We start from the raw sequence: 20,451 nt of genomic DNA on the forward strand, positions 1-20,451 counted from the left end.
AACCCCACTATCTTGTACTATACCAATAACAAATTGCAAAGAATATCAATGCAGATAAACAAATGAAGCATAGTTTTGCTTTAAAGTATTAATTAGCAGATTAAGTTTATAAACAAATAAATCATATACCGTTATAAAAAAATACAAGATACAGTGATTGGACATAAAAATTGGCTATACACTTCAGCTTTATCGGTAATTAATATAAAAAAAAAGATGTGGTATGATTGTCAATGAGATAACTCTCCAACAAGAGACCGTAGTAGATGACATAAAAGTAACAACTTCAGGTCACCATACGGCCTTCAAAAAATAGCAAAGCCCATATGCATACCGCATAGTCAGCTATACTTTGAAAAGGCCCCGAAATGACAAATGTGAAACAATTCAAATGAGAAAACTAACGGCCTAATTTATGCACAAAAAATGAACGATAGACAAATACGTAAACGACAACCACTAAATAACAGGCTCCTGACTTAAGTTGGTACATACAGAATGTGGCAGGTTAAACATGTTATCGGAATCCCAACCACTACCCTAACCTGGCATAGTGGTGTAACAGTACAAGATCGTACAACATAAGAAAGAATTATAAAAATCAGTTGAAAAAGGGTTCACTCATCAGATGGCCGATGATAAAAAGAAATGCTACAGAGTGGACGTGACCGGGAACTTGTATATATATCCCAACAACACTCAGAGTACACATGAGTACAGATCTGAGAGTACTCGCAGTTACTGACAGCTAGTTCAAAGCCACTAACAACAATTAAAAACAATCATGCATATATCATTAAATATCAATGTATCCTAATCGAAAACTATGAAGGACACTCCCAACTATTTAATCTTTTTTTGTGTTAGTGAAATCAATCTTAATGAGTCTTTTGCCAGCAATGCAGATGTATTTGACATGCACACATGTAAGATATTGCATCGTGCAAACAAAAATACAACATTTTCTCATTTATTTGGTGTTTTATGAATCACTTTTCCTTATCAAAACCACAAAAACGAAAAAAAAAAAATAATAACTTTGGGTAGACATTTTGGGACAGTATCGCCGGAGAATTGTGGACACTTAGAAGTGTTATCCAAAAACATTTTAAGATGTAGAACCTTTTTTAATTCCCTAGACAGTACAATAAATTATACTAACGACAAACATTTTCCGCTTGTAAGGATAATAAACAATTGATTTGACACCGTTTATTTTCCACTTGTAACATGTTTAAGATCTACCCTTTTACTCATATATTATAATATTAAACCGACAATAAAATTACATGTTTTCTTTAGGCCATGGCATTTCATTACTTAATATGTTCATTCATTATAGTATATGCATCTTGTCTAGATTGGTTTTATACATGAACAATGTAAGTCGTGAAAGAGTGTATTGCTATAGGCTGAAAATGACCTCACCAACATGTAAAAATGTTACAATGTACGCCTGTTCCTGCGGCTGAATCTGGTGCATCATCATCGAAAATTTTAATCTCTTTCAATTTTATTTTTTTATTTGAGTTCGGATAATTTCAACTTCCTCTTTCTTTCTTTTTGATTTATGTCCAAATTTGATATAAAACATACCGTATGATTCGAATAGACCTTTTTCACTACTATAGTCAGACATATAAGTGTTTAAAGGTAAACAAATTATTATAAGTTTATTTATTTTAAATGGAATATTAGTGAGTGTACTTAATCTTGAACTCGCGGAACTGCAACTCTAATATTGATGACCATGACTAGTTTTTAAGCCGAAAAGTTCAAGCAGACTTCCCCAATTGGACCCTTTTTACACATCGGGCGATTACGGAATTAACCGTTAATGACGATTTTCACCACTCCGCCAATCAAAATCATTGTAACATTTGACAAATTCTTCGCGATTCTGTCATTTCTAAAATGGCTGAAGGTGGTGTTACGGATTCTTCTGCCCAATCTGCAATTTCAAATGCCAACGCACAGCTAGAGAATCAAAAGTCTCAGTTAAAGGAACTTTTGAAGAAGCCGCTGAAACGAGACGATAAATGGTGTGTTAAACATTTATGTTAAGTTTATTTGTATTTTATGTAATTTATGATTTTGGTTTCGGTTTCAATACCGGGTATGGACCGTCGTAACGCAAACGAAAGTAAATGCTGCCAAATCGAAAGTGATTTGATGACAGTTCTATTTGCATATCGAGTCACTTGATGAAAAGAAAAGAAAAACCACAACTGTAAACGTCAATTTGCAAGCATAAGAGGCCATGTAACTCTTGTTCCTGCTTGTTCAAATTTATTATTTGATACATTGCACAATCCATTGAAAACAGACCATTTCGGATTTGAAATCAGTTTGTACTTTGATTTTTCATTTACCTAATAATAGTTGTGTTTGCCATACTTTTATTTCTTTATCAACACATTGACAGTGATGTTTTACAGTTGAGGCATATTTGTAGCAGCCAGCAGGTTGTTGATTAAATATTTTAAAATGTTGATGTATGGATCACTTTTATTCAAGATGACGTTTTTTACTTAGTAGAACTTTAAATGTTTCCAAAAGAGTAACTATCCCTACATTTTTATTTGTTGTAAAAACTTTCCTTCTGTCTTACAATTTTACATGTTTCATGTGTTCATAAAATCTGAATGGGATTTGAAGAAAACATTATTTTCTTTTAGGTTTTTATTGGATACTAAATGGTTTAAACAATGGAAAAAGTATGTTGGATATGAAAGCTGGGATGCCTTCAATGTTGGACAGTCCGAAGCCAATCCAGGACCAGTTGATAATTCTCCATTGGTTGAAGAAGGTAGGAACAAGGGGTTTATAAGAATCAAGTTATTTACTTCATTTCTTTAAACATTTTAAACAGTATTTAAATTATCAATTGATATATTTTCATTAACTTCAGAAATAATCGTCTTTCTAATTTTTTTTTACATATACATGTATATATATATATATATATGTTCAATAAAAAAAAATCAGTATGTTTTTCATTCATTTTTGTCTTAGTTATCATGGTTATTATAATGCAAGCTGAATGGAGGAACATATTTATTCACCCAATTTTACTGTTTGGTATGCAATGAATCCTACTTCAAGTGTGAAAGTAGGGAACACAGCCTGAAGGAACCTGGCTCATCACCCTATGATTAATAATAAGGACACTGCTTTGATAAATTGAATATAATGATAAACTAATTTGGGTACATATTTATTTTAGGGAAGTTGAAAGAGCACCTGATAGATGAACTAGACTATCAACTTGTCCCTGAAGAAGCCTGGGGTAAAATCATGTCTTGGTATGGCATGATTGAAGGGCAGGTTGGTAATACTTTTATGATCCGACTTCTTGCTGGCTTATTTGGTAATTGATGCCTTTCATGTAGCTTGTCATATTTACCTTTAATTTGTATAACACAATAATAGCTTTCAGTAAATTACATCATAACATGTCAGGGTCAAAAGCAAACAACCTTTATTTACACCAGTTAAAACAGGTCAAGAGGTTGGTGTTGCTTAATTAAACAAAAATTCCTATACTCAGAAACAAAAGTAAGAACTTGCTTCACCTGCCCCAGGCTGTGGCCTTGATTAGGAGGGGGACCTGCATACATGCTACACTGATGATAGACTGCAGTCTTAGATTTGCCTCTGGATAATAAATATTTTTATTTCATAGCAATTCAGTAAGTAATTGACAACTACAAGTAATAAGATTGTTAAAAGTAACTGGTCTAAAGCATCACTTCATATCAATCAACATAAGATAAGTTGAGGAAATATATTTGCTGGAAAAAGGTTGTCAAAATTGTTTCCAATAATTATGACTTTAAATTTATAGCGATGACATTGGATTGATCATATCAAATTATATTTGTTTCCTCTTTCAGACACCAGTAGAAAGGAAAGTAATAGAACAAGGAATGTTTGTTAAACACTGTAAAGTAGAAGTCTATATGCTGGATGTCAAAATGTGTGAAAATTCTAATTTGGAAAAAATAATCAACAAATCAATGAGCAGAGCTGATACAATTGGTAAGGACATATATACATTTAACAAAACAAGATAAGGAACATCAAGAGTCAAAGACATAAAATTACATCAAGGTTTTTTACACTGTATACACAAAACTTTCTCTTCAAATAATTTTTTTAAATTCCAGCAAGAAACATTTTAATCTTTGATTTTTTATGCTGAACGTTATTTCGTTTTAAAAGTCTAAAAATCACCACATATGAACAAAAAGACAGGCAATAATGGGACATCATCCCAACAAAACAGTCATCTTTATAGAATCTAAATAACAACTGACAATTTAACATTTAAGAAATGCTTCTACCTTAAATTTCTAGATTTTTTGTAAATGGATAGGAAAATTAAGAATTTAAGGAATACTAGAAACTCTATTTTGATCGATGGAAACAATTTCATTTTTCAGAGGATTTAGAAAAAGAAATGAGAAAGACCTTTGAAATTGCTGAAGATAAAGAAGTACGACTGTGGTACAAGTACATGAGTAATACCTATGAACACCTTAGTAAAAAAGAAAGTACATTGCAAGATGCTGCCTTGTATTCTGGACAGGTAGGCAACTTTATAGGAGTTGTAATTGCTCATATATATATTTATATGAATAAATAAGATTTGAATAGAACTATTCTTTGCATATTTTTGGTGATTTTTGCAAGGAAGATTTGATTTTATGGACCATGAAGGCTATTGCTTCCTTACATTAGTTGTAAGGAAATGTTTTTTCAGCATTTTCTGTAAACCATCAGGCAAATTGTAGAAATTTAGCAGGAATAATACATAGAAGGTCCTTTTTAAAAGTCCTCATTTTAAAAGGATCAAAAACATTGCTGTCAGAGTAATCATGGCTTTTGATTGCCAATTTCTAAAAAATGTCTATACTGCTAGATTGTGAAATGGTATGAAACTTCAGGGGATCAAAGAAAGAAAAGATATCCAAAGTAATTATTGTCTTTAATCATGTCATGTTTTAATGAGAAAAAGACACAGGAACATTAGAGAGCCTCTAAAAGATTTGATCCATTTTCTTGCAAATAAGAATCTACATATAAGAAGAAATTTTACATTTGTCAGAATATTAAAATACTGTTTTATCTGACAGGTTATAGTCATAGAACAAAAAAATGAAGATGGAACATGGCCCAGACAAGCTAAAAGGTATGTAGATTAAAAACACATGAATAAAAGAAAAGGTCTCTTCTGTGTCAAATTGCGTTTTTGATAAAGTTTTCTGTATACACATATAAAGAGACAGTTATCTTAACAGGATCAGCATGAGCACTTGTCATAAACCATTACTATTTGATATATAATTGTATTCTAACCTTAGGCTGTTTTTCTGCTCTTTGATCGAGATGTTGTCTCTTTGATACATTCCCCATTTTCATTCTCAATTTTATCTTTAGTTATCACACTATGAAGTAAGTTGAGTTCATCCTCAAGATTCATACATTTCCACAGCAGAACACATATATTTCATTATTTAGTTATTCAATATTACTGATTATTTCATTTAGTTGTTTTGAACCAGCCATGGCAAACCCTATTATATTTATTTTGTCAATTTTTCATTGCTCCCAAGTGAAAACATGAAAACACCTGAATATAACATATTCACAGGTTCAGCTTAAATTTTCATGTTTATGAGTTATTTAGGTCTGTCTATTTATATAAAAAATGTACCTGTTAATGAAAGATTTTTGAGGGCAACAATTTTTATTTTTTTTGTGAGTCAACAAATTATTTTTTTGGGGGGGTCCCTTGTTTCACTTTTCATTGTTAAAATTCTTTTTTCTTTAATAACTGAACATGCTTATCACATTTGTAACCTTTATCCAGCTCTAAGCTATTATTATTTTAATATCCCATTTTAATCTTATGTTTGAAACAAACAAAAATCATTATGATTTTGTCTAATTTTAGCTAATACCCGCCCCTTTAATGAGAATTTATTTTGTTTATCAGTACAAACAGTTACAACAGTGGTTCATATACTTCTACAAGGTCCAGTTCCAGTGGCTATGATTCTGGTTATGGTGGTTCATCCTATGGTTACTATGGATATGACCAAGGCAGGGGTGGCAGTGTAGCACCGGGACTTTGTGGTCTGTCTAACTTGGGAAATACCTGCTTTATGAGTGCAGCTATTCAGGTAACACTTACAGTCATATAAACTGTATCAGAACTGTGTGTTCTAATCATCTCCCAGCAAAGCCCCTCTACCATGACAATTCTTAATGTTCCATGTCTCTAAGTAGGAAATGGACAAATTCTAACATAATGCATTATTAATTGGAGACTGAACAAATTCAGATTTGGGTTGTCTCCCATTTAGGACTCAGTGACTAGTCCAAGTTGTTTCTGCTGAAAATTATTTGTAGGAAAGTTATAGGAATTATATCAATTATCAAAATGAAAAGAATAAAAACAGAAATCATGATTTATAATATTTAAAAAACATTCTGTTTATTTAAGATCAAACGATTTCTGCTCTTTGATAAAAGTTTGTGTGTGCAAAAAAGAAAATTAACAGAAAAATGCTAATGTGGCAGTGGCATAAACTATTTGTATAAGGGTTAACATTTCAAAAAATTCAAAAGGTAGGAGACTGGTATTCTTCATATATTGTACAGAAGCATTAAGTCATTATCCTTGACTTCAATGTTATATTTCTTTTTATAGAAGGAGTAAATTATTGCTGGTCCCTTCCTATTGCTATAGTTTATTATTTTTTGTTTTTTTCACATTCTTCGTCATGGCTGTAATTGTTTTTATTCATTTATTGATTAAATACACTGAAAAATTACAAAAGAATGCAGATTTAATCTATATAAGTTGATTTATTTATATTTCCTGTTCAAAGTAAAAATATGTTTCCTGGTATTATTTATAAGGGTAAGGGAAGAGATTATGAATCTTAACTTCATAATATATTATGTGGAGTGTAAATATATGAACAATAAAAAAGATAACAACAAAGGGACAATAAAAAAGTAGGTCAAAAACATACAAAAAGCAAACAATTTACAGAAGATTTTAAGCTGCATATAAGAGAGTTCAGTAGCCCCTAATTCTGACCTACACTGGCTCCATAGTTTTGAGAGTAATAATCCCAATTTAAGGGAATGATGTTATTTTCAATTTTAGAGTTCTTGTGTATATAAAGTGCAATTTTGTTTCTCTTGATTGATTACATATGGTTGTGGATAGTAGGGATGGGTTAAAGCCTGTGGATATTGAGGTCAATTGGTCAAAGGTTGAGATCACAATTGCAAATTAGCTATACATGTTATAATATTCTTTTAAATCTTGGTTTCTTGATGTCACCTTTATATATCTTTCTTTTTATGAAGCTTATATTGAGCACGAGCCTTCAAAACAATTATTAAATTGCCCTTTGATGACATTATTCACCTTTATATTACTATGACATTTTCTTCAGAAATATTATTATGTCTGAAGTGGGACAATTCATCAATAAAAGAGGGCAGAAAAGCTTAGCAGTTGTTGCTAATATTTATTGAAAAAACAGCAGGAGAAAAAATATATGTATCGTTTTTTGTAGTGTATGAGTAATGTTCCAAAGTTGACAGAATACCTGTTGAGTGACAGATGGATTAGTGAGGTGAATGAGAGTAATCCTCTTGGAATGGGAGGAGAAATAGCAAAGTCATATGCAGAACTTATCAAGGTCATGTGGTCTGGAAAGTATAGTCATACTGTTCCTCGTAACTTCAAAGTAAGTTGCATTAGTTATTGGTTTCAAGTAGAGAATAAATTTAAAACTTGTATTTTTACTTTGAAGGGCTATTTGAAATAAATGTATGCCAACTTTTTCATATTTGAATAAAATTTGATCTATAACATTTATTTTATAAATTATTGAATTTCGACAACATTGATTGGATAAATCTGATAATCCACTGGTACCGATGTAAGAATATTTAATAGTAAAAACAAGTTTATTTGTTGGATATTTTTTAACAAGTAATAGAAAAAGGTAGTTTATCATTACATGATTGTAATTATCTGTAGGTTGCTGTAGGAAGATTTGCTCCACAGTTTTCTGGATACCAGCAACAAGACTCACAAGAATTGCTGGCTTTCCTACTGGATGGTCTACATGAAGATCTGAACCGAATCCATAAAAAACCATATATAGAACAGAAAGATGTAGATGATCGGCCTGATGAGGTATCAATCTATTTAATCACTATTAGGTATTCATTTAATGGTCAATCTTCTAGCTTGTGGAAATTAAAAAAATTGTAGACAAATTTCTATAACTATATATAATAAAGTTCACAAACCAAAATATAAAGTTATCACTGGCAAGCAATAAATTAAGAATATTAATTTCTTTGAATGATTTATTATTTTTAATTATAGCTCGTAGCCATGGAATCCTGGGAAAACTACAGGAAGAGGAACGATTCTGTGATTGTTGACACTTTCCATGGATTGTTGAAATCCACTGTTCACTGTCCTGAATGTGATAAAATATCTGTGACATTTGATCCTTTTTGTTATCTTTCTCTACCACTCCCAGTCAAAAAGGAGAGACAATTGGAAATATTCTGGGTTCCACTTAGTCCGGAAAAGAAACCTGTTCAGGTAACTTTCAAATGTATTAGTTTAAAGTAGATAGATATAAAAGATGTGGTATGAGTACCAATGAGACAACTCAGTCTCCATCCAAGTCAAAAGATATATTTTCATTAGAAATAGATATGTTGTGAAAACAATATTCAACCATGCAATGAAATAGAATTCTAGATACACAAAAAAGGAAAAAGATTGCAAGCACTCTAGAAAATAAAAACTTTACAACTAGACAATAAGCAAGCATCAGTCAGTCAATTTACCCTATGTCAAATAGTTTTCTGGTAAATTCAGATAAAAAAAAACTCAGTTGAATTTATTATAAATCATTTAAATGTTCTATTTTGCAGTTTAAATTGATAGTGCCAAAAATGGGAAGCGTTTTAGACATGTGTAAAATATTGTCAGAAAAAGTAGGAGTAGAACATTCAAAGGTATGTATCATAGCATTCTAACATTTAATCTTTAATACAGAATATTGATTTTAATTTCTTTATATATAATGTGTTGAGACTATGAACTATGTTGCCTTTTTTATTTTCCTTGCATAGGTATTTCATAAATATTGTGTACAGAGTATTTAATAGGTAAAAAAGGGTAAATTTCAATGAGGCACCAAGGTAAATTTAATTTGAATGTGAATTTGTGAATTGCATTGCATACAGCCCTATTTTATACTGTAAGTGTTCACTATCAGGAAATTGTAGAAGATTTTCATCGACCTTTGGTATCTTCTTACTACTATTATATCAACTTCAAATTTGTGCCAGCTAAGAAAACGAGCCAACATGTGAATGTGATCTACTATATTAATTCCAGATGGCAGTCACAGATGTTTATAACCATAGATTCCACAAAGTGTTCAATCCGGAAGAAAGCCTTAGCTATATTCTAGACAGGGATGATATATTTATGTAAGTATAATGTGGGCTAAAGTGTGATAATGCCATAGCCACTTAAAAGTCATTATGAATTACCCATGACTGTGTTGCAATCCAGACTGATATTAAAAAAATATATCACTTTTCTCACTTTAAGAACTTGTAATATAATGAAATAAAATAAAATTCCTTTATAATTGAGGTTTTAAATACAAATATTTACCAATAGATTATTGTTTACAATCCACCAATTTTTTTGCCCTTAAACACATCTTTAGTATCTGTATCTTGACCTTGATTTATAGTCCTTAAACCCAACTTTGGTATCTTGACATTGATATGTGATCCTAAAACCCATTCTTAGTATCTTGATTTGAAGACCTCAAATTACAGCACTATTATCAAATAATTAAATTATAATTACAGATATGAAGTACCAGTTTCAACAAATGATGATCCTGACACAGTCATTGTTCCTATATATATGAGGGAGAAAAAGTAAGTATTCATCTAAACCTTGTACTTTATATTCCTTGAGATTCAACTCTATATTCTACAGTTACATTTTCTAACTTCTGGTTTAAAACCTGATAATTATTTCATTGTTCTTACAACATTTTCAGTTAGCAAAAAAGAGTGCATCATTCATGCTGTATTTTATATTTAAAGTGGAAGAGACAGAATTTTGAATGACTTTTGTTTCTATCCATTTACAAAATAGTTCTCTCTGCAGTATAAATTTAAGATGCTCAAGTTAAAACTAATTGACATGTTCAGCATCAAATGTGCTTTTAGTGGAAATCGAGATGTGTTTGATTTGTACATTATTATTATTATTGTTAAAGACTTGACATTGGCAATTTGTTGTTGTTTAGAACTAAAAATTTAGTTAGTTTACAAAAAATAATTTAAAGACAGTAGTTATGATTTAATTTGTCATAATAAATAATTATCTGATTGAGACAATATCCAGAATAATATTAACTTAATTGTTGGTTTTATTATTTTAGAAGTAGAAACAGTTACCACAGTGGTTCATTTCAGCTCTTTGGTCAACCATTACTGCTGCCAGTATCTAAGAAAAATTGTACATATGAATCTTTTTACAACACCTTACTTCACAGAATATCGTAAGTAATATTACCAATAGAAATTGATGATTAAAGCAGTTTTATTGAGCATATTTTATAGTAAGAATTTAAGAACGATCTTTTTGAACTTCTTGTGACAACGCCGTGGTGAAGGAGGCAATTATGTTTTACCTGTGTCAGTTGATGTCTCAGTATTAGTTTCTGTTCACCTACTTTAGCTTGTCTCAACCAAATGTTATGAAACTTAACCACAATGCATTTTACAATTGACTTCAATTTTACTGTTCTTGCCCCTAATGTATATAAATGGAAAAATTGCTTTATCAACTGTTTCCCTCAAATTCAGTTTTCAACCAAATGTTATAAAGCTTCTACACAATATACTTATTACTACCAGATCAAATCCGAATTTGGGTGGCTTCGCTTTTGCAGTTCTTGTGTGTCCCTATGTAAATTTTAAAAACTTTAAAGAATTTTCTGTATGTTAGAAATCCCATGGACACATTCTTTTTTAATGTTATATTTTATGCAGACGTTACGTGAAGATGCCTGCTGAAGATGATAAATGGTGGTTAGTAGAGAAAGATGGAAAGATGACTAATGGTACCAGTGAAGATGAGAAAGATTCGGATGAAGACAAGAAAGATGGTATTGTTTTATTGTTTGAATATCTCTGTTAAGATTGGTCTACTGTGGTTAAATATAATGGGTTGGGCAAATAAAAAGATTGAAAGCTAATTCTCCAAAATTAGTTCTTCAAGCTGAAAGTTCAGAGTTTTTACACAACCTATATTAAATGCATGATGACTTATACTTAAAGTATTGACAGGAGTATGGTGTGACCTACATTCTATGTTTCAGATATCATGGCAAAGTTAAATCATTACATGTGCAATCAGCATTTAGCTTATTTTTGATTAGCAAAAAGATAGTGTTGATACCTTTATTTAACAGTGATTACTTAACCATTGTAACTTTCATTAAATATAATGTTTGTCGCTGGATGTGCTTCACTCTTTACAGATAAATGAAATGATTTAAATATTATATTTGTGGCTGGATGTGCTTCACTCTTTACAGATAAATGAAATGATTTAAATATTATGTTTGTGGCTGGATGTGCTTCACTCTTTACAGATAAATGAAATGATTTAAATATAATGTTTGTCGCTGGATGTGCTTCACTCTTTACAGATAAATGAAATGATTTAAATATTATATTTCATTTACAGATGATACACAGATGGATACATCAAGTGATACCAAAGAAAATCTCACCAATGGAGATATAAATGGTGAAGTGAATGGACATGATAAGACTGAAAAGACATCACCTTTAATGTGTAAATTTACTTTGGTAAATTCTTATGGCAGTACAGAATTAGGATGTAAAATGGCTCAAGATGGACAGCCTCTCAAACTAAGTCATAGGACTTATGTAGCTGTAGATTGGAATCCGTTGGCCCAGGAAAAGTTTTATGATGACAAAGCTGCGGAGGTATATCTTATTGAATTATTAACTCACTGTTCTGTTTTCTTTCTATGTGAGATTATATTTTTATGCCCATCAGTATGTCCCAAAGTTGGTTTCTATTCTCTAACTTTAGTTTGTTAGCCTCAACAAAATTTTTTAAAACAATTACTGCAAAACACAGATCAAGTACAAATTTTGGTTGTGTCACTTAAACCATTCTAGAGTTATGCCCCTTTACATATGAAAAAAAATGTGATTTTTTTGTTACTTAAGTTTGCATTATTACTCAATTTATTTCACTTGACTGGGCGGAGTTTAACCGTTTCGCTCATAATAAACCATTCCATCTATAGATAGGTGTTTTAGGATAAACTAATCAATGAATTGTCCAGTAAATTTTTTTGTAAATTCCTTTGATGACACTGATAGGTGATTAGAAATCAGTAATAATTATAACGGAAATCATCCTAATCACACACATCTTCAAATAGACTGTCCTTATGCAAATCAAAACGTAAGCTCCGCCCGATCAGTTTAAATGACATTGGTAATACCAAGTGTTATATGAAATTTATGCATAATAATTATTACCACAAAAGTCAGATCAAGTACAAATTTTAGTAGTGTCACTTTTACCATTCTTCAGTTATGTCCCTTTATAACTATTATGATTTGCAAGTTGGGGCATCATCTATGTCCCATGGGCACGTTCCCCATTTTATTTTTTATGGCATGGGATGACACTTGAAATACATTTTTAAAAAGTTCTATGAATGTTTTGTTTTACTGGTGAGTCAATTTAATAAATATATATATATATATTTAGGACTTTGAACAAGATGACAGTATTAATCACAAACCTCAAAAGAAGCAAGTGATTCAACTAGGAGATTGTCTGGATTTGTTTACCAAAGAGGAACAACTAGGGGAAAATGATTTATGGTATGTTTATGCTGAAATATGATTCTTGATCTTTTTTATCTTGTTTGTATGAAACAAAATAAAACAAGTTAAATGATTCATTCATTGACGGCAAAGTATCATGACAATTTAAATTATTACATTGTATTTGTAATTTTGGCAACCTATGGTGTAGTGAGTAGCTCAAAAGTCAATGAAGTAAGAGATCCATGCTGCTGGATGAAATAATAAACACCCTATCAACACTATTTGTTTATTAAAGGTTGTCTCATTAAATGTCAGATTTAGTTTACTGGAGACAAAAAACTAGCATTTTCTTTTTTGTAGATTACTATTTTAGTTGTCACTTTTCATGCCCAATATAAAAGTTCAGTTCAAAACTACATACAATATTTTCTTCTTTGAAGATAACTATTTTAGTTGTTACTTTTCATGTCCATTATAAATGAGTTCAGTTCAAAACTACATATGATATAAAAAAAGAAAATTCTGTATTCTCTACAAAAGACCAAATGACACAAAAATTAAGAAAAGACCAAATGACACAAAAATTAACAACTATAGGTCACCCTAAGACAAAGCTCATACCTCCTAGTCGGCTTTAAATGCCCTGAAATGACAAATGTAAAGCAATTCAAACGAGAAAACTAACGGCCTAATATATGTACAAAAAACGAACGAAAAACAAATATGCAACACATCAACAACAACTGAACTACAGGCTCCTAACTTGGGACAGACACATACATACAGAATGTGTTGGTTAGAGACATTCTTATTTAGCATTCAAAATTATAGTTCAGATTCCTTTGATAACAATGTTTTTGGTATGTTTTAGGTATTGTCCCAGGTGTAAGAAACATCAACAAGCAACCAAGAAATTTGACTTATGGTCTTTACCAGATGTTCTAATCATTCACCTTAAGAGATTCTCCTACAACAGATACTTCAGAGATAAGATAGATGTTATGGTGGAATGTCCTCCAAGGTAACTTTCAGCTCAAATGTCTCTAAATGTTTTATCTTGTTGACTACATATTAGATCAAAGCCTATCAAACTGGAAAACAATATCAAATTGGAGTATAAATTTGTCTATGTATTGTATATTTTGTTAAATTGATTTTTATTCCCCGTCTATGATTGTAGGGGGTATTGTGTTTTATGGTCTATACATTGTCAGTCTGGTCATCTGTATATATGTGTCCCTATCTGGTTAAATCATTTATTGCTGGATTTTGTGGTTATTCTGACAAGACACATGCATAGAAGTTAGAACCTGTTTAAAAATTTATTTGATAGAAACTGCCTTTTTGGCACTTTTCTTCTTCAATTTTCTTTTGTAAATTTGATGCAATTAAAAGTCTTCAATACTTGATTAACCAATTTAGGACACCAGTTTTTACTTAACAATTGCAGATCTTTAGAAAAATAAAGTAAATGAACTTTTTATATTTCAGAGGATTAAACATGAACAAATACATGATAAACAACAACCATGGAGCTGCTAAATATGACCTGATAGCTGTATCTAACCATTATGGAGGCCTAGGAGGGGGACATTGTAAGTATTAAATTTATTAATATTTCTTACTTTATGTTGACATGTCATTTTTAATTGTAGCCCATATATGTTCTAATCTCTTTCACTAAATACAGAACTAATATCAGTAAAACCTAGTGGAGCAATTATGATTTTGATTTTTCCCATATCCTTTGCTAAATTTATATCGTAAACATTATACCATAGATCAAAACTTCAGCCCTGACATATAATTTTTACATCAGACATTAAAGCAAGTAATACAACTACCATTTACTATGGACACCTTCTGTATTCTATAGTTTAGATGGTAGCTTGTCATTTAAAAGATATGAACTGTTGTGGTATGGAATATTTATAAAGCAACCCAACAACAAATTAAAAAAAACTGGTGATAGCTAAAATATATATCTTTTCAATAAGTCTGTGATTCTTTAATGAAACTTTGAAGCTGTTACAATTTATTTTTTTCAGACACAGCCTATGGTAAAAACAAAGAGAATAGTGAATGGTATTACTTTGATGATTCTAGTGTGTCCTCGTCATCAGAAGATGATGCTGTTGTAAGTACCACATTTATGTTAATTCCTAAAGTTGCTTTTAGGCAATATATATTGCCAAAATAAAGCAGTATCTGGTTGATCTGTGAATTATTAAGGATATTTGGTGCAGTTAACTCATGTTTCAATGTATAACATCAGAGGACTATCAAAAAGTAGATAAAAAACCAAATCCTAAAAATCTTTACAAGATTAATAATAAACTGTAAAATAGCAGTATACTTGAAATTGATAAAAAAGACACAGGTACAAAAACAAAGCAAATGTACAAGACAAGACAAGACAATTTTATTCTTTAAAACCACTGTATACACATTGGTACAAAGAATGAAATAATAATACATAGTATACAAAATAAATTGTGCACATGACAAGATAGGAATGTTACAGTTACTTTTTATATAAATATTATATACAAGAAGTTATTATAATAGAAAAAACAAAGACAAAGGCTAACCAGGAAGACCTGCTACTGAATTTATAACCTTTATAAATTTGCATATATTTTTTAACTTATTTCTGTGTGTTGTTTGTAATAATTTACAAAATTTAATTACATTTACTCTGTTACAATAACAGTTATCCAAAAACAGTTTTCTTGAGTCGTCTAGGGATCTACAATTCAAAAGAAAGTGAAATTCATCACCTAATTCTTGGCATTGACATAAATTACAATATCTCATTTCTCTATCTAAACCTATCCATACAATAGTATTCAATATCAAATAATATTGCCAGTTACCAATTGTAAGCTCATTGTACTTATTTATAGATTTTAATACAGAATAATTGATACTTCTGATGGATTATATTTTTTGGATGATTGAATTATATTGATAATTCTTTATTTTTAGAACTTCATTATAATAAAAAATTAATGTAAAATAACTTTTTAAGTTTGCCAAATATTCGCTTATTCCATTTTATATTTTTTTTTTCATTTCAGTCCAAGGCAGCTTATGTAGTAGTGTATCAGAAACAGACTCAGTGTCAGCCTAATTCTAAGTCAAGTACTACCACAATGAATGGTCAGTGTGAACAGATGGAAACATAATGTTATCTGAAAACTTAGTTTTCCACAATTGTCAGTTATATGACATACAGGAAGTAGAATCTACAAGCTGATGTGATAAAGAACTTTTGTATTTGTTGTTACAAGACAGTCATCTAAGATCTTTCTGATTTACTTGTCTTTTTAGTTTTCCAAAGAGGAGAGCAAAAATGAAAACAGTGTACTAAACCAAAAATATAAGGCATTGGGAAATTTGTCTTTTTATGAAATTTGCCAACCCTGTTTAATAGTCCTAGATTTTATAACTATTATAAAACTAATTAGGATGTGAGCAGAAATGATGTATGAGTTGATCATTTTTTTTGACAAATTTGTATATTCACATTATTGCTAGGATATTTTGAAAAGTTCACACATCATTTGATTTAGCCAATGTTCAGCCATTTAAAATATGTCAGGGAAATCAAAAGGACTATATTTACAATCTGTTGTTTACATAAATGGAAACGGTAGATTAAATTACTGTCTTTAAAATTATTATGGTGTAAACACAATATAAATGACATGAAATTCCTAGATGTATAGACAACCTGCTATGAATAATATGGAATGAACACAAAGTATAGCTATCTTCAGTGTTGATAGAAGATTTTTTTATTCAGATTTATAGCTCTATATACATATACTGAAAAATAAACATGTATTAAAACAGCATAGATTTTGAAATTGTATATACATTTGTATGCCATATACATTAAAGTGCTAAAATTTATATAAGATATAAATCATTAAAACCACTAACTGTAGTAAAATGATAATTTTCATTTTGTAAATTTAAAAGTGTATCCAGCATGTTGAGGGGAGATAATAGCTAGCATGATGCATCTTTGTATGCTATGCCACAATTAATATATATTTTTTTTTAATTCCAATATATTTAAGGATATATATTTCAACATGATAATGTAATATAATATATTAAAATAACCATTTTCTATGGTTCTACAGTTTGCTAGAATTTGATGACATCAGCAATAATTATTTAGATGTCAAATTGATTCATTGAAATTAAGAAAAAATATGAACATATATCTTATTCAGCTATTATTCTCTATTTGAAAGTCTGCAATGTGTATTGTTTTTAGAAATCATTTGTTTGTTTGCCATCATTGTATGTTTTAATTAAATTACACTGTAATAGTATATATGTTTATTTTCTGTTTGGTATCAGATGCAACAGTGGAGTGTAAATAGAAAAAGGAATGTTCATGTGTTTATACATTTATGTTCAATGATGTGTCCATATTTTTGTGACTATAATAATAAAAAATAATGATGAACAGTAGGGTAAAAGTATAATGCAGTTTCATGTTTTGGCAAAGATAAGACCCTTCAAATAACAGAAGAAATATAGAAAATCATCAAAAGTTGGAAGTTTTTGGTCTGTGAATTTTTAGATAAACCTTAAAAATGATTCAAAAATACACTTTGCCAAAGCTATTCTCCAGTAGGAAAATATATAAAAACTCCTGCCTTAGTTCAGTGCACAAAATTGCAGTTTAAAACTTTATAGACCCAAAAAATCCAGGTGATTGTAATAAGCTGTATAATTTCCAAATTATCCTGTCCTATTTTATACCCAAGTAAACTATGGCATAAAATTGGATTTTTTCTTTCTTTATTAACTTGTTGGAAAACAAGAGTTTATCATTCTGTTTGCCGTTTAAAGCAGAGCACACAATATAGGGCTTTAAAATGTAAAACAAAATCCTAGTTAACACCATATTTGTGTACTTAATGAACATTCATATTGAAAAAATATGTAAAAACATTGCTTGCTTTGGAATGGAACAATGTAATTTTCATGGCACAAACTATTTTATTAATTATTGATCCTTACAAATATTTCTGAATAAATCACATTTTTGAATTTCACAAAACTTAATTATATATCTCTTCTTTATAATTGAATAACTGGGGTAAAAGCTCTGATATCTTTATCAATATGGGTTTTGTATTATGTATAAATGGTGAAGAAGTTATGAATGATAATTTATGATGTATGAATGTGTTTGTATTACAATTTTAATGGTTTTTTCCTTGCAAGTAAAAGTTTGCAATAATTGTCAGACTTGTCCAGTAGTGAGTGCTCTATGTTTTTTACTGAAACAAAAGTTTATGAACCAAACCTGTAATTTATTCAGAGTAAGAACTAGGACGTACTTAGGCCCAGGACAGTTATAATAATAGTTGTAAAATGTATTTTAGCATCACATCCTATAAAACCATCCTTTGTTTAATTAGATTTGATGGTGTCTTGCACCAAAAAGAACTAAATTATTATTGCAAGAATATGACAACATCAATAAAGAGATAATAATTAAGTCCATTGACACTCGAAAAAGATGATAATGTTCTGATTACAAATCTGTTAACACACAAATACCATGAAAATATCTGTACATTTTTTATACACATATGAATACCTTTGTAACACAATGATATTTGACAAATACCTGAGGAAAAATATATGGAGTTCAAAATAAATTGACCACAGTGAAAGGATTAAACATTTATTTTATTTGAAATAAAATATCAGTCTGGTCAAGTCTGACAATATACAGTTTTGTTTTTTGTTTGTAAAACCTTTTGTATGTTACAGTGCTTTCACTCTTCTATTGACCAAGTAATGTCTAAATAAACTTGTACACAGTTTGATTTATCTATTTTATTGTAAAAACAACAAATTTGCCTTTAAAATTAGATAGATATAGCTGTTGGGAAGACATATGTTGAGGCTGATTGATTTTAGGTCTTAATACTGGTTAATGTATGACTTTTGAAACCATGCAATAACCATGTTCATCCAATGCATTTTAGTCTCCTATCAAATTAGTTGAAGGGAACTTTAGGTTTGCATCCTGTCTGTTTCTGTCTATCAGTCTTTTTGGCAAATCAGCTTTCCACACCTTTTGTCTTCATGCTTTGAAATATTGGTAGGGTTGTGGTATTAAGTTTTATCATGACAAGTTACAGATAAAATAGAATTTTGTTCTAGTCTGATGATTTTGTGCAGAATATTCAATTTTAAACACCTTTTTCCATCATGCTTGAAGATATTGACTTGATATTGTTATATCATTCACACCATGATGAGTTATAGATAAAGTTAGCATTTTGTTCCAGTAGAATTAATTCTTAACTGGTAGGGGTCTTTTAGAATGCAATACTCTCATTTTCAGAATAGTCATCAATTTTTCTCTCGCCTTGATGAGTCGAAAAGCATCACATAGTATGTAATTTCCAGAGGCGCCAGTGTCTCTGTCATGGTCTATTGACATTGAAATTTTACATGTACATTTGTATTAGTTTGTGATAAGATCAGTTTATGGGGAACCACTCATGGTAGATTAATGATATATGGTATGGTACATCTCATTTCCATGTTGATTGTTTGGCCACTTACCTACAGTCATGCTAGGCTCATTTACTTTGAATATTTAAATTTCAATATTAAAAAGGGGGAGTCATATCTCTGTGTTAACAGTATATGAGTATGTTATTCTGATGAATAGATTGAGGACAAGTTTGATTTTAATAATTTTCCCTTTCCCTGATTAGGAGATATGATATCCTGTATCAATTAGAAAATGTCACCATATGATATTTCTGTGCAATAACTTGTGAACCTATAAACCAATGCATTTTTATCTCGTATCTTACTGATGACAAAATATAGGTCAAATTCAATATTTGATTTTTCCAAGAGTTATGGTCCTTGATAGACTGGAAAATGGTTCATTATGTCATTACTGTTCAATTTCTTATGAAGCATTCTACAAATCTTTTTTGAAATAATCCCAGAGGGGTCAAGTTTCACATTTTTGTTCTGGAGCTAATTTCCTTAATAGATTGGAAAATGGCACTTAATGTTGTGTCTAGGCAATAACTTATGAAGTGTTCAGCCAATACTTTTACAATTTAGGTATGTTATTACTGGTGATAACATGGACAAGTAAGCAATTGACTTTTTTCACATTACTGATCAGGACATTCAGTCTTTGAAAGATTATAAATAGGCAGAAATACCTGGCAGACCCAACAGAATAGAGAATAGAAATTTGGAATGTGTGAAAGAGAACAACTGGACCAAAGAACAGAAATCTACCCATGATCACCAATGGTCTTCAATCTTTCACTTGGAGGCTGGCTTTAGCTGGCCCCTGAGTAATAATTTAATTCAATTCAATAGTTATTGGAAACAGCACAATAGAGGCATGCTCCGAATACAGACAATAATATAGTTAAACAACATATAAATGAAATATAGAAC

General features: G+C 30.3%; 1 protein-coding gene across 2 annotated transcripts; it reads left to right on the forward strand.

The window, feature by feature from the left end:
• The first annotated feature begins 1,862 nt into the window (after positions 1 to 1,862).
• Positions 1,863 to 18,836, forward strand: LOC134688451 (ubiquitin carboxyl-terminal hydrolase 15-like). 2 transcript variants are annotated; one of them, XM_063549176.1, is made up of 21 exons: positions 1,863 to 2,042; positions 2,679 to 2,809; positions 3,227 to 3,327; positions 3,897 to 4,041; positions 4,446 to 4,591; positions 5,139 to 5,194; positions 6,002 to 6,188; positions 7,602 to 7,775; positions 8,072 to 8,230; positions 8,426 to 8,650; positions 8,989 to 9,072; positions 9,458 to 9,552; positions 9,946 to 10,017; positions 10,530 to 10,649; positions 11,143 to 11,258; positions 11,843 to 12,108; positions 12,911 to 13,026; positions 13,844 to 13,993; positions 14,464 to 14,567; positions 15,021 to 15,109; positions 16,053 to 18,836. In XM_063549176.1, exons 1-21 carry the CDS (start codon positions 1,915 to 1,917, stop codon positions 16,158 to 16,160), a joined length of 2,772 nt encoding a protein of 923 aa, XP_063405246.1. In that variant the 5' UTR covers positions 1,863 to 1,914; the 3' UTR covers positions 16,161 to 18,836. The 2 variants fall into 2 exon arrangements, with proteins under 2 accessions (XP_063405246.1, XP_063405258.1); XM_063549188.1 differs by having other exon boundaries at positions 6,041 to 6,188.
• The last annotated feature ends 1,615 nt before the right edge of the window (positions 18,837 to 20,451 follow it).

This window comes from Mytilus trossulus, chromosome 1 (genome assembly GCF_036588685.1).
Source record: "Mytilus trossulus isolate FHL-02 chromosome 1, PNRI_Mtr1.1.1.hap1, whole genome shotgun sequence".
NCBI lineage: Eukaryota > Metazoa > Mollusca > Bivalvia > Mytilida > Mytilidae > Mytilus > Mytilus trossulus.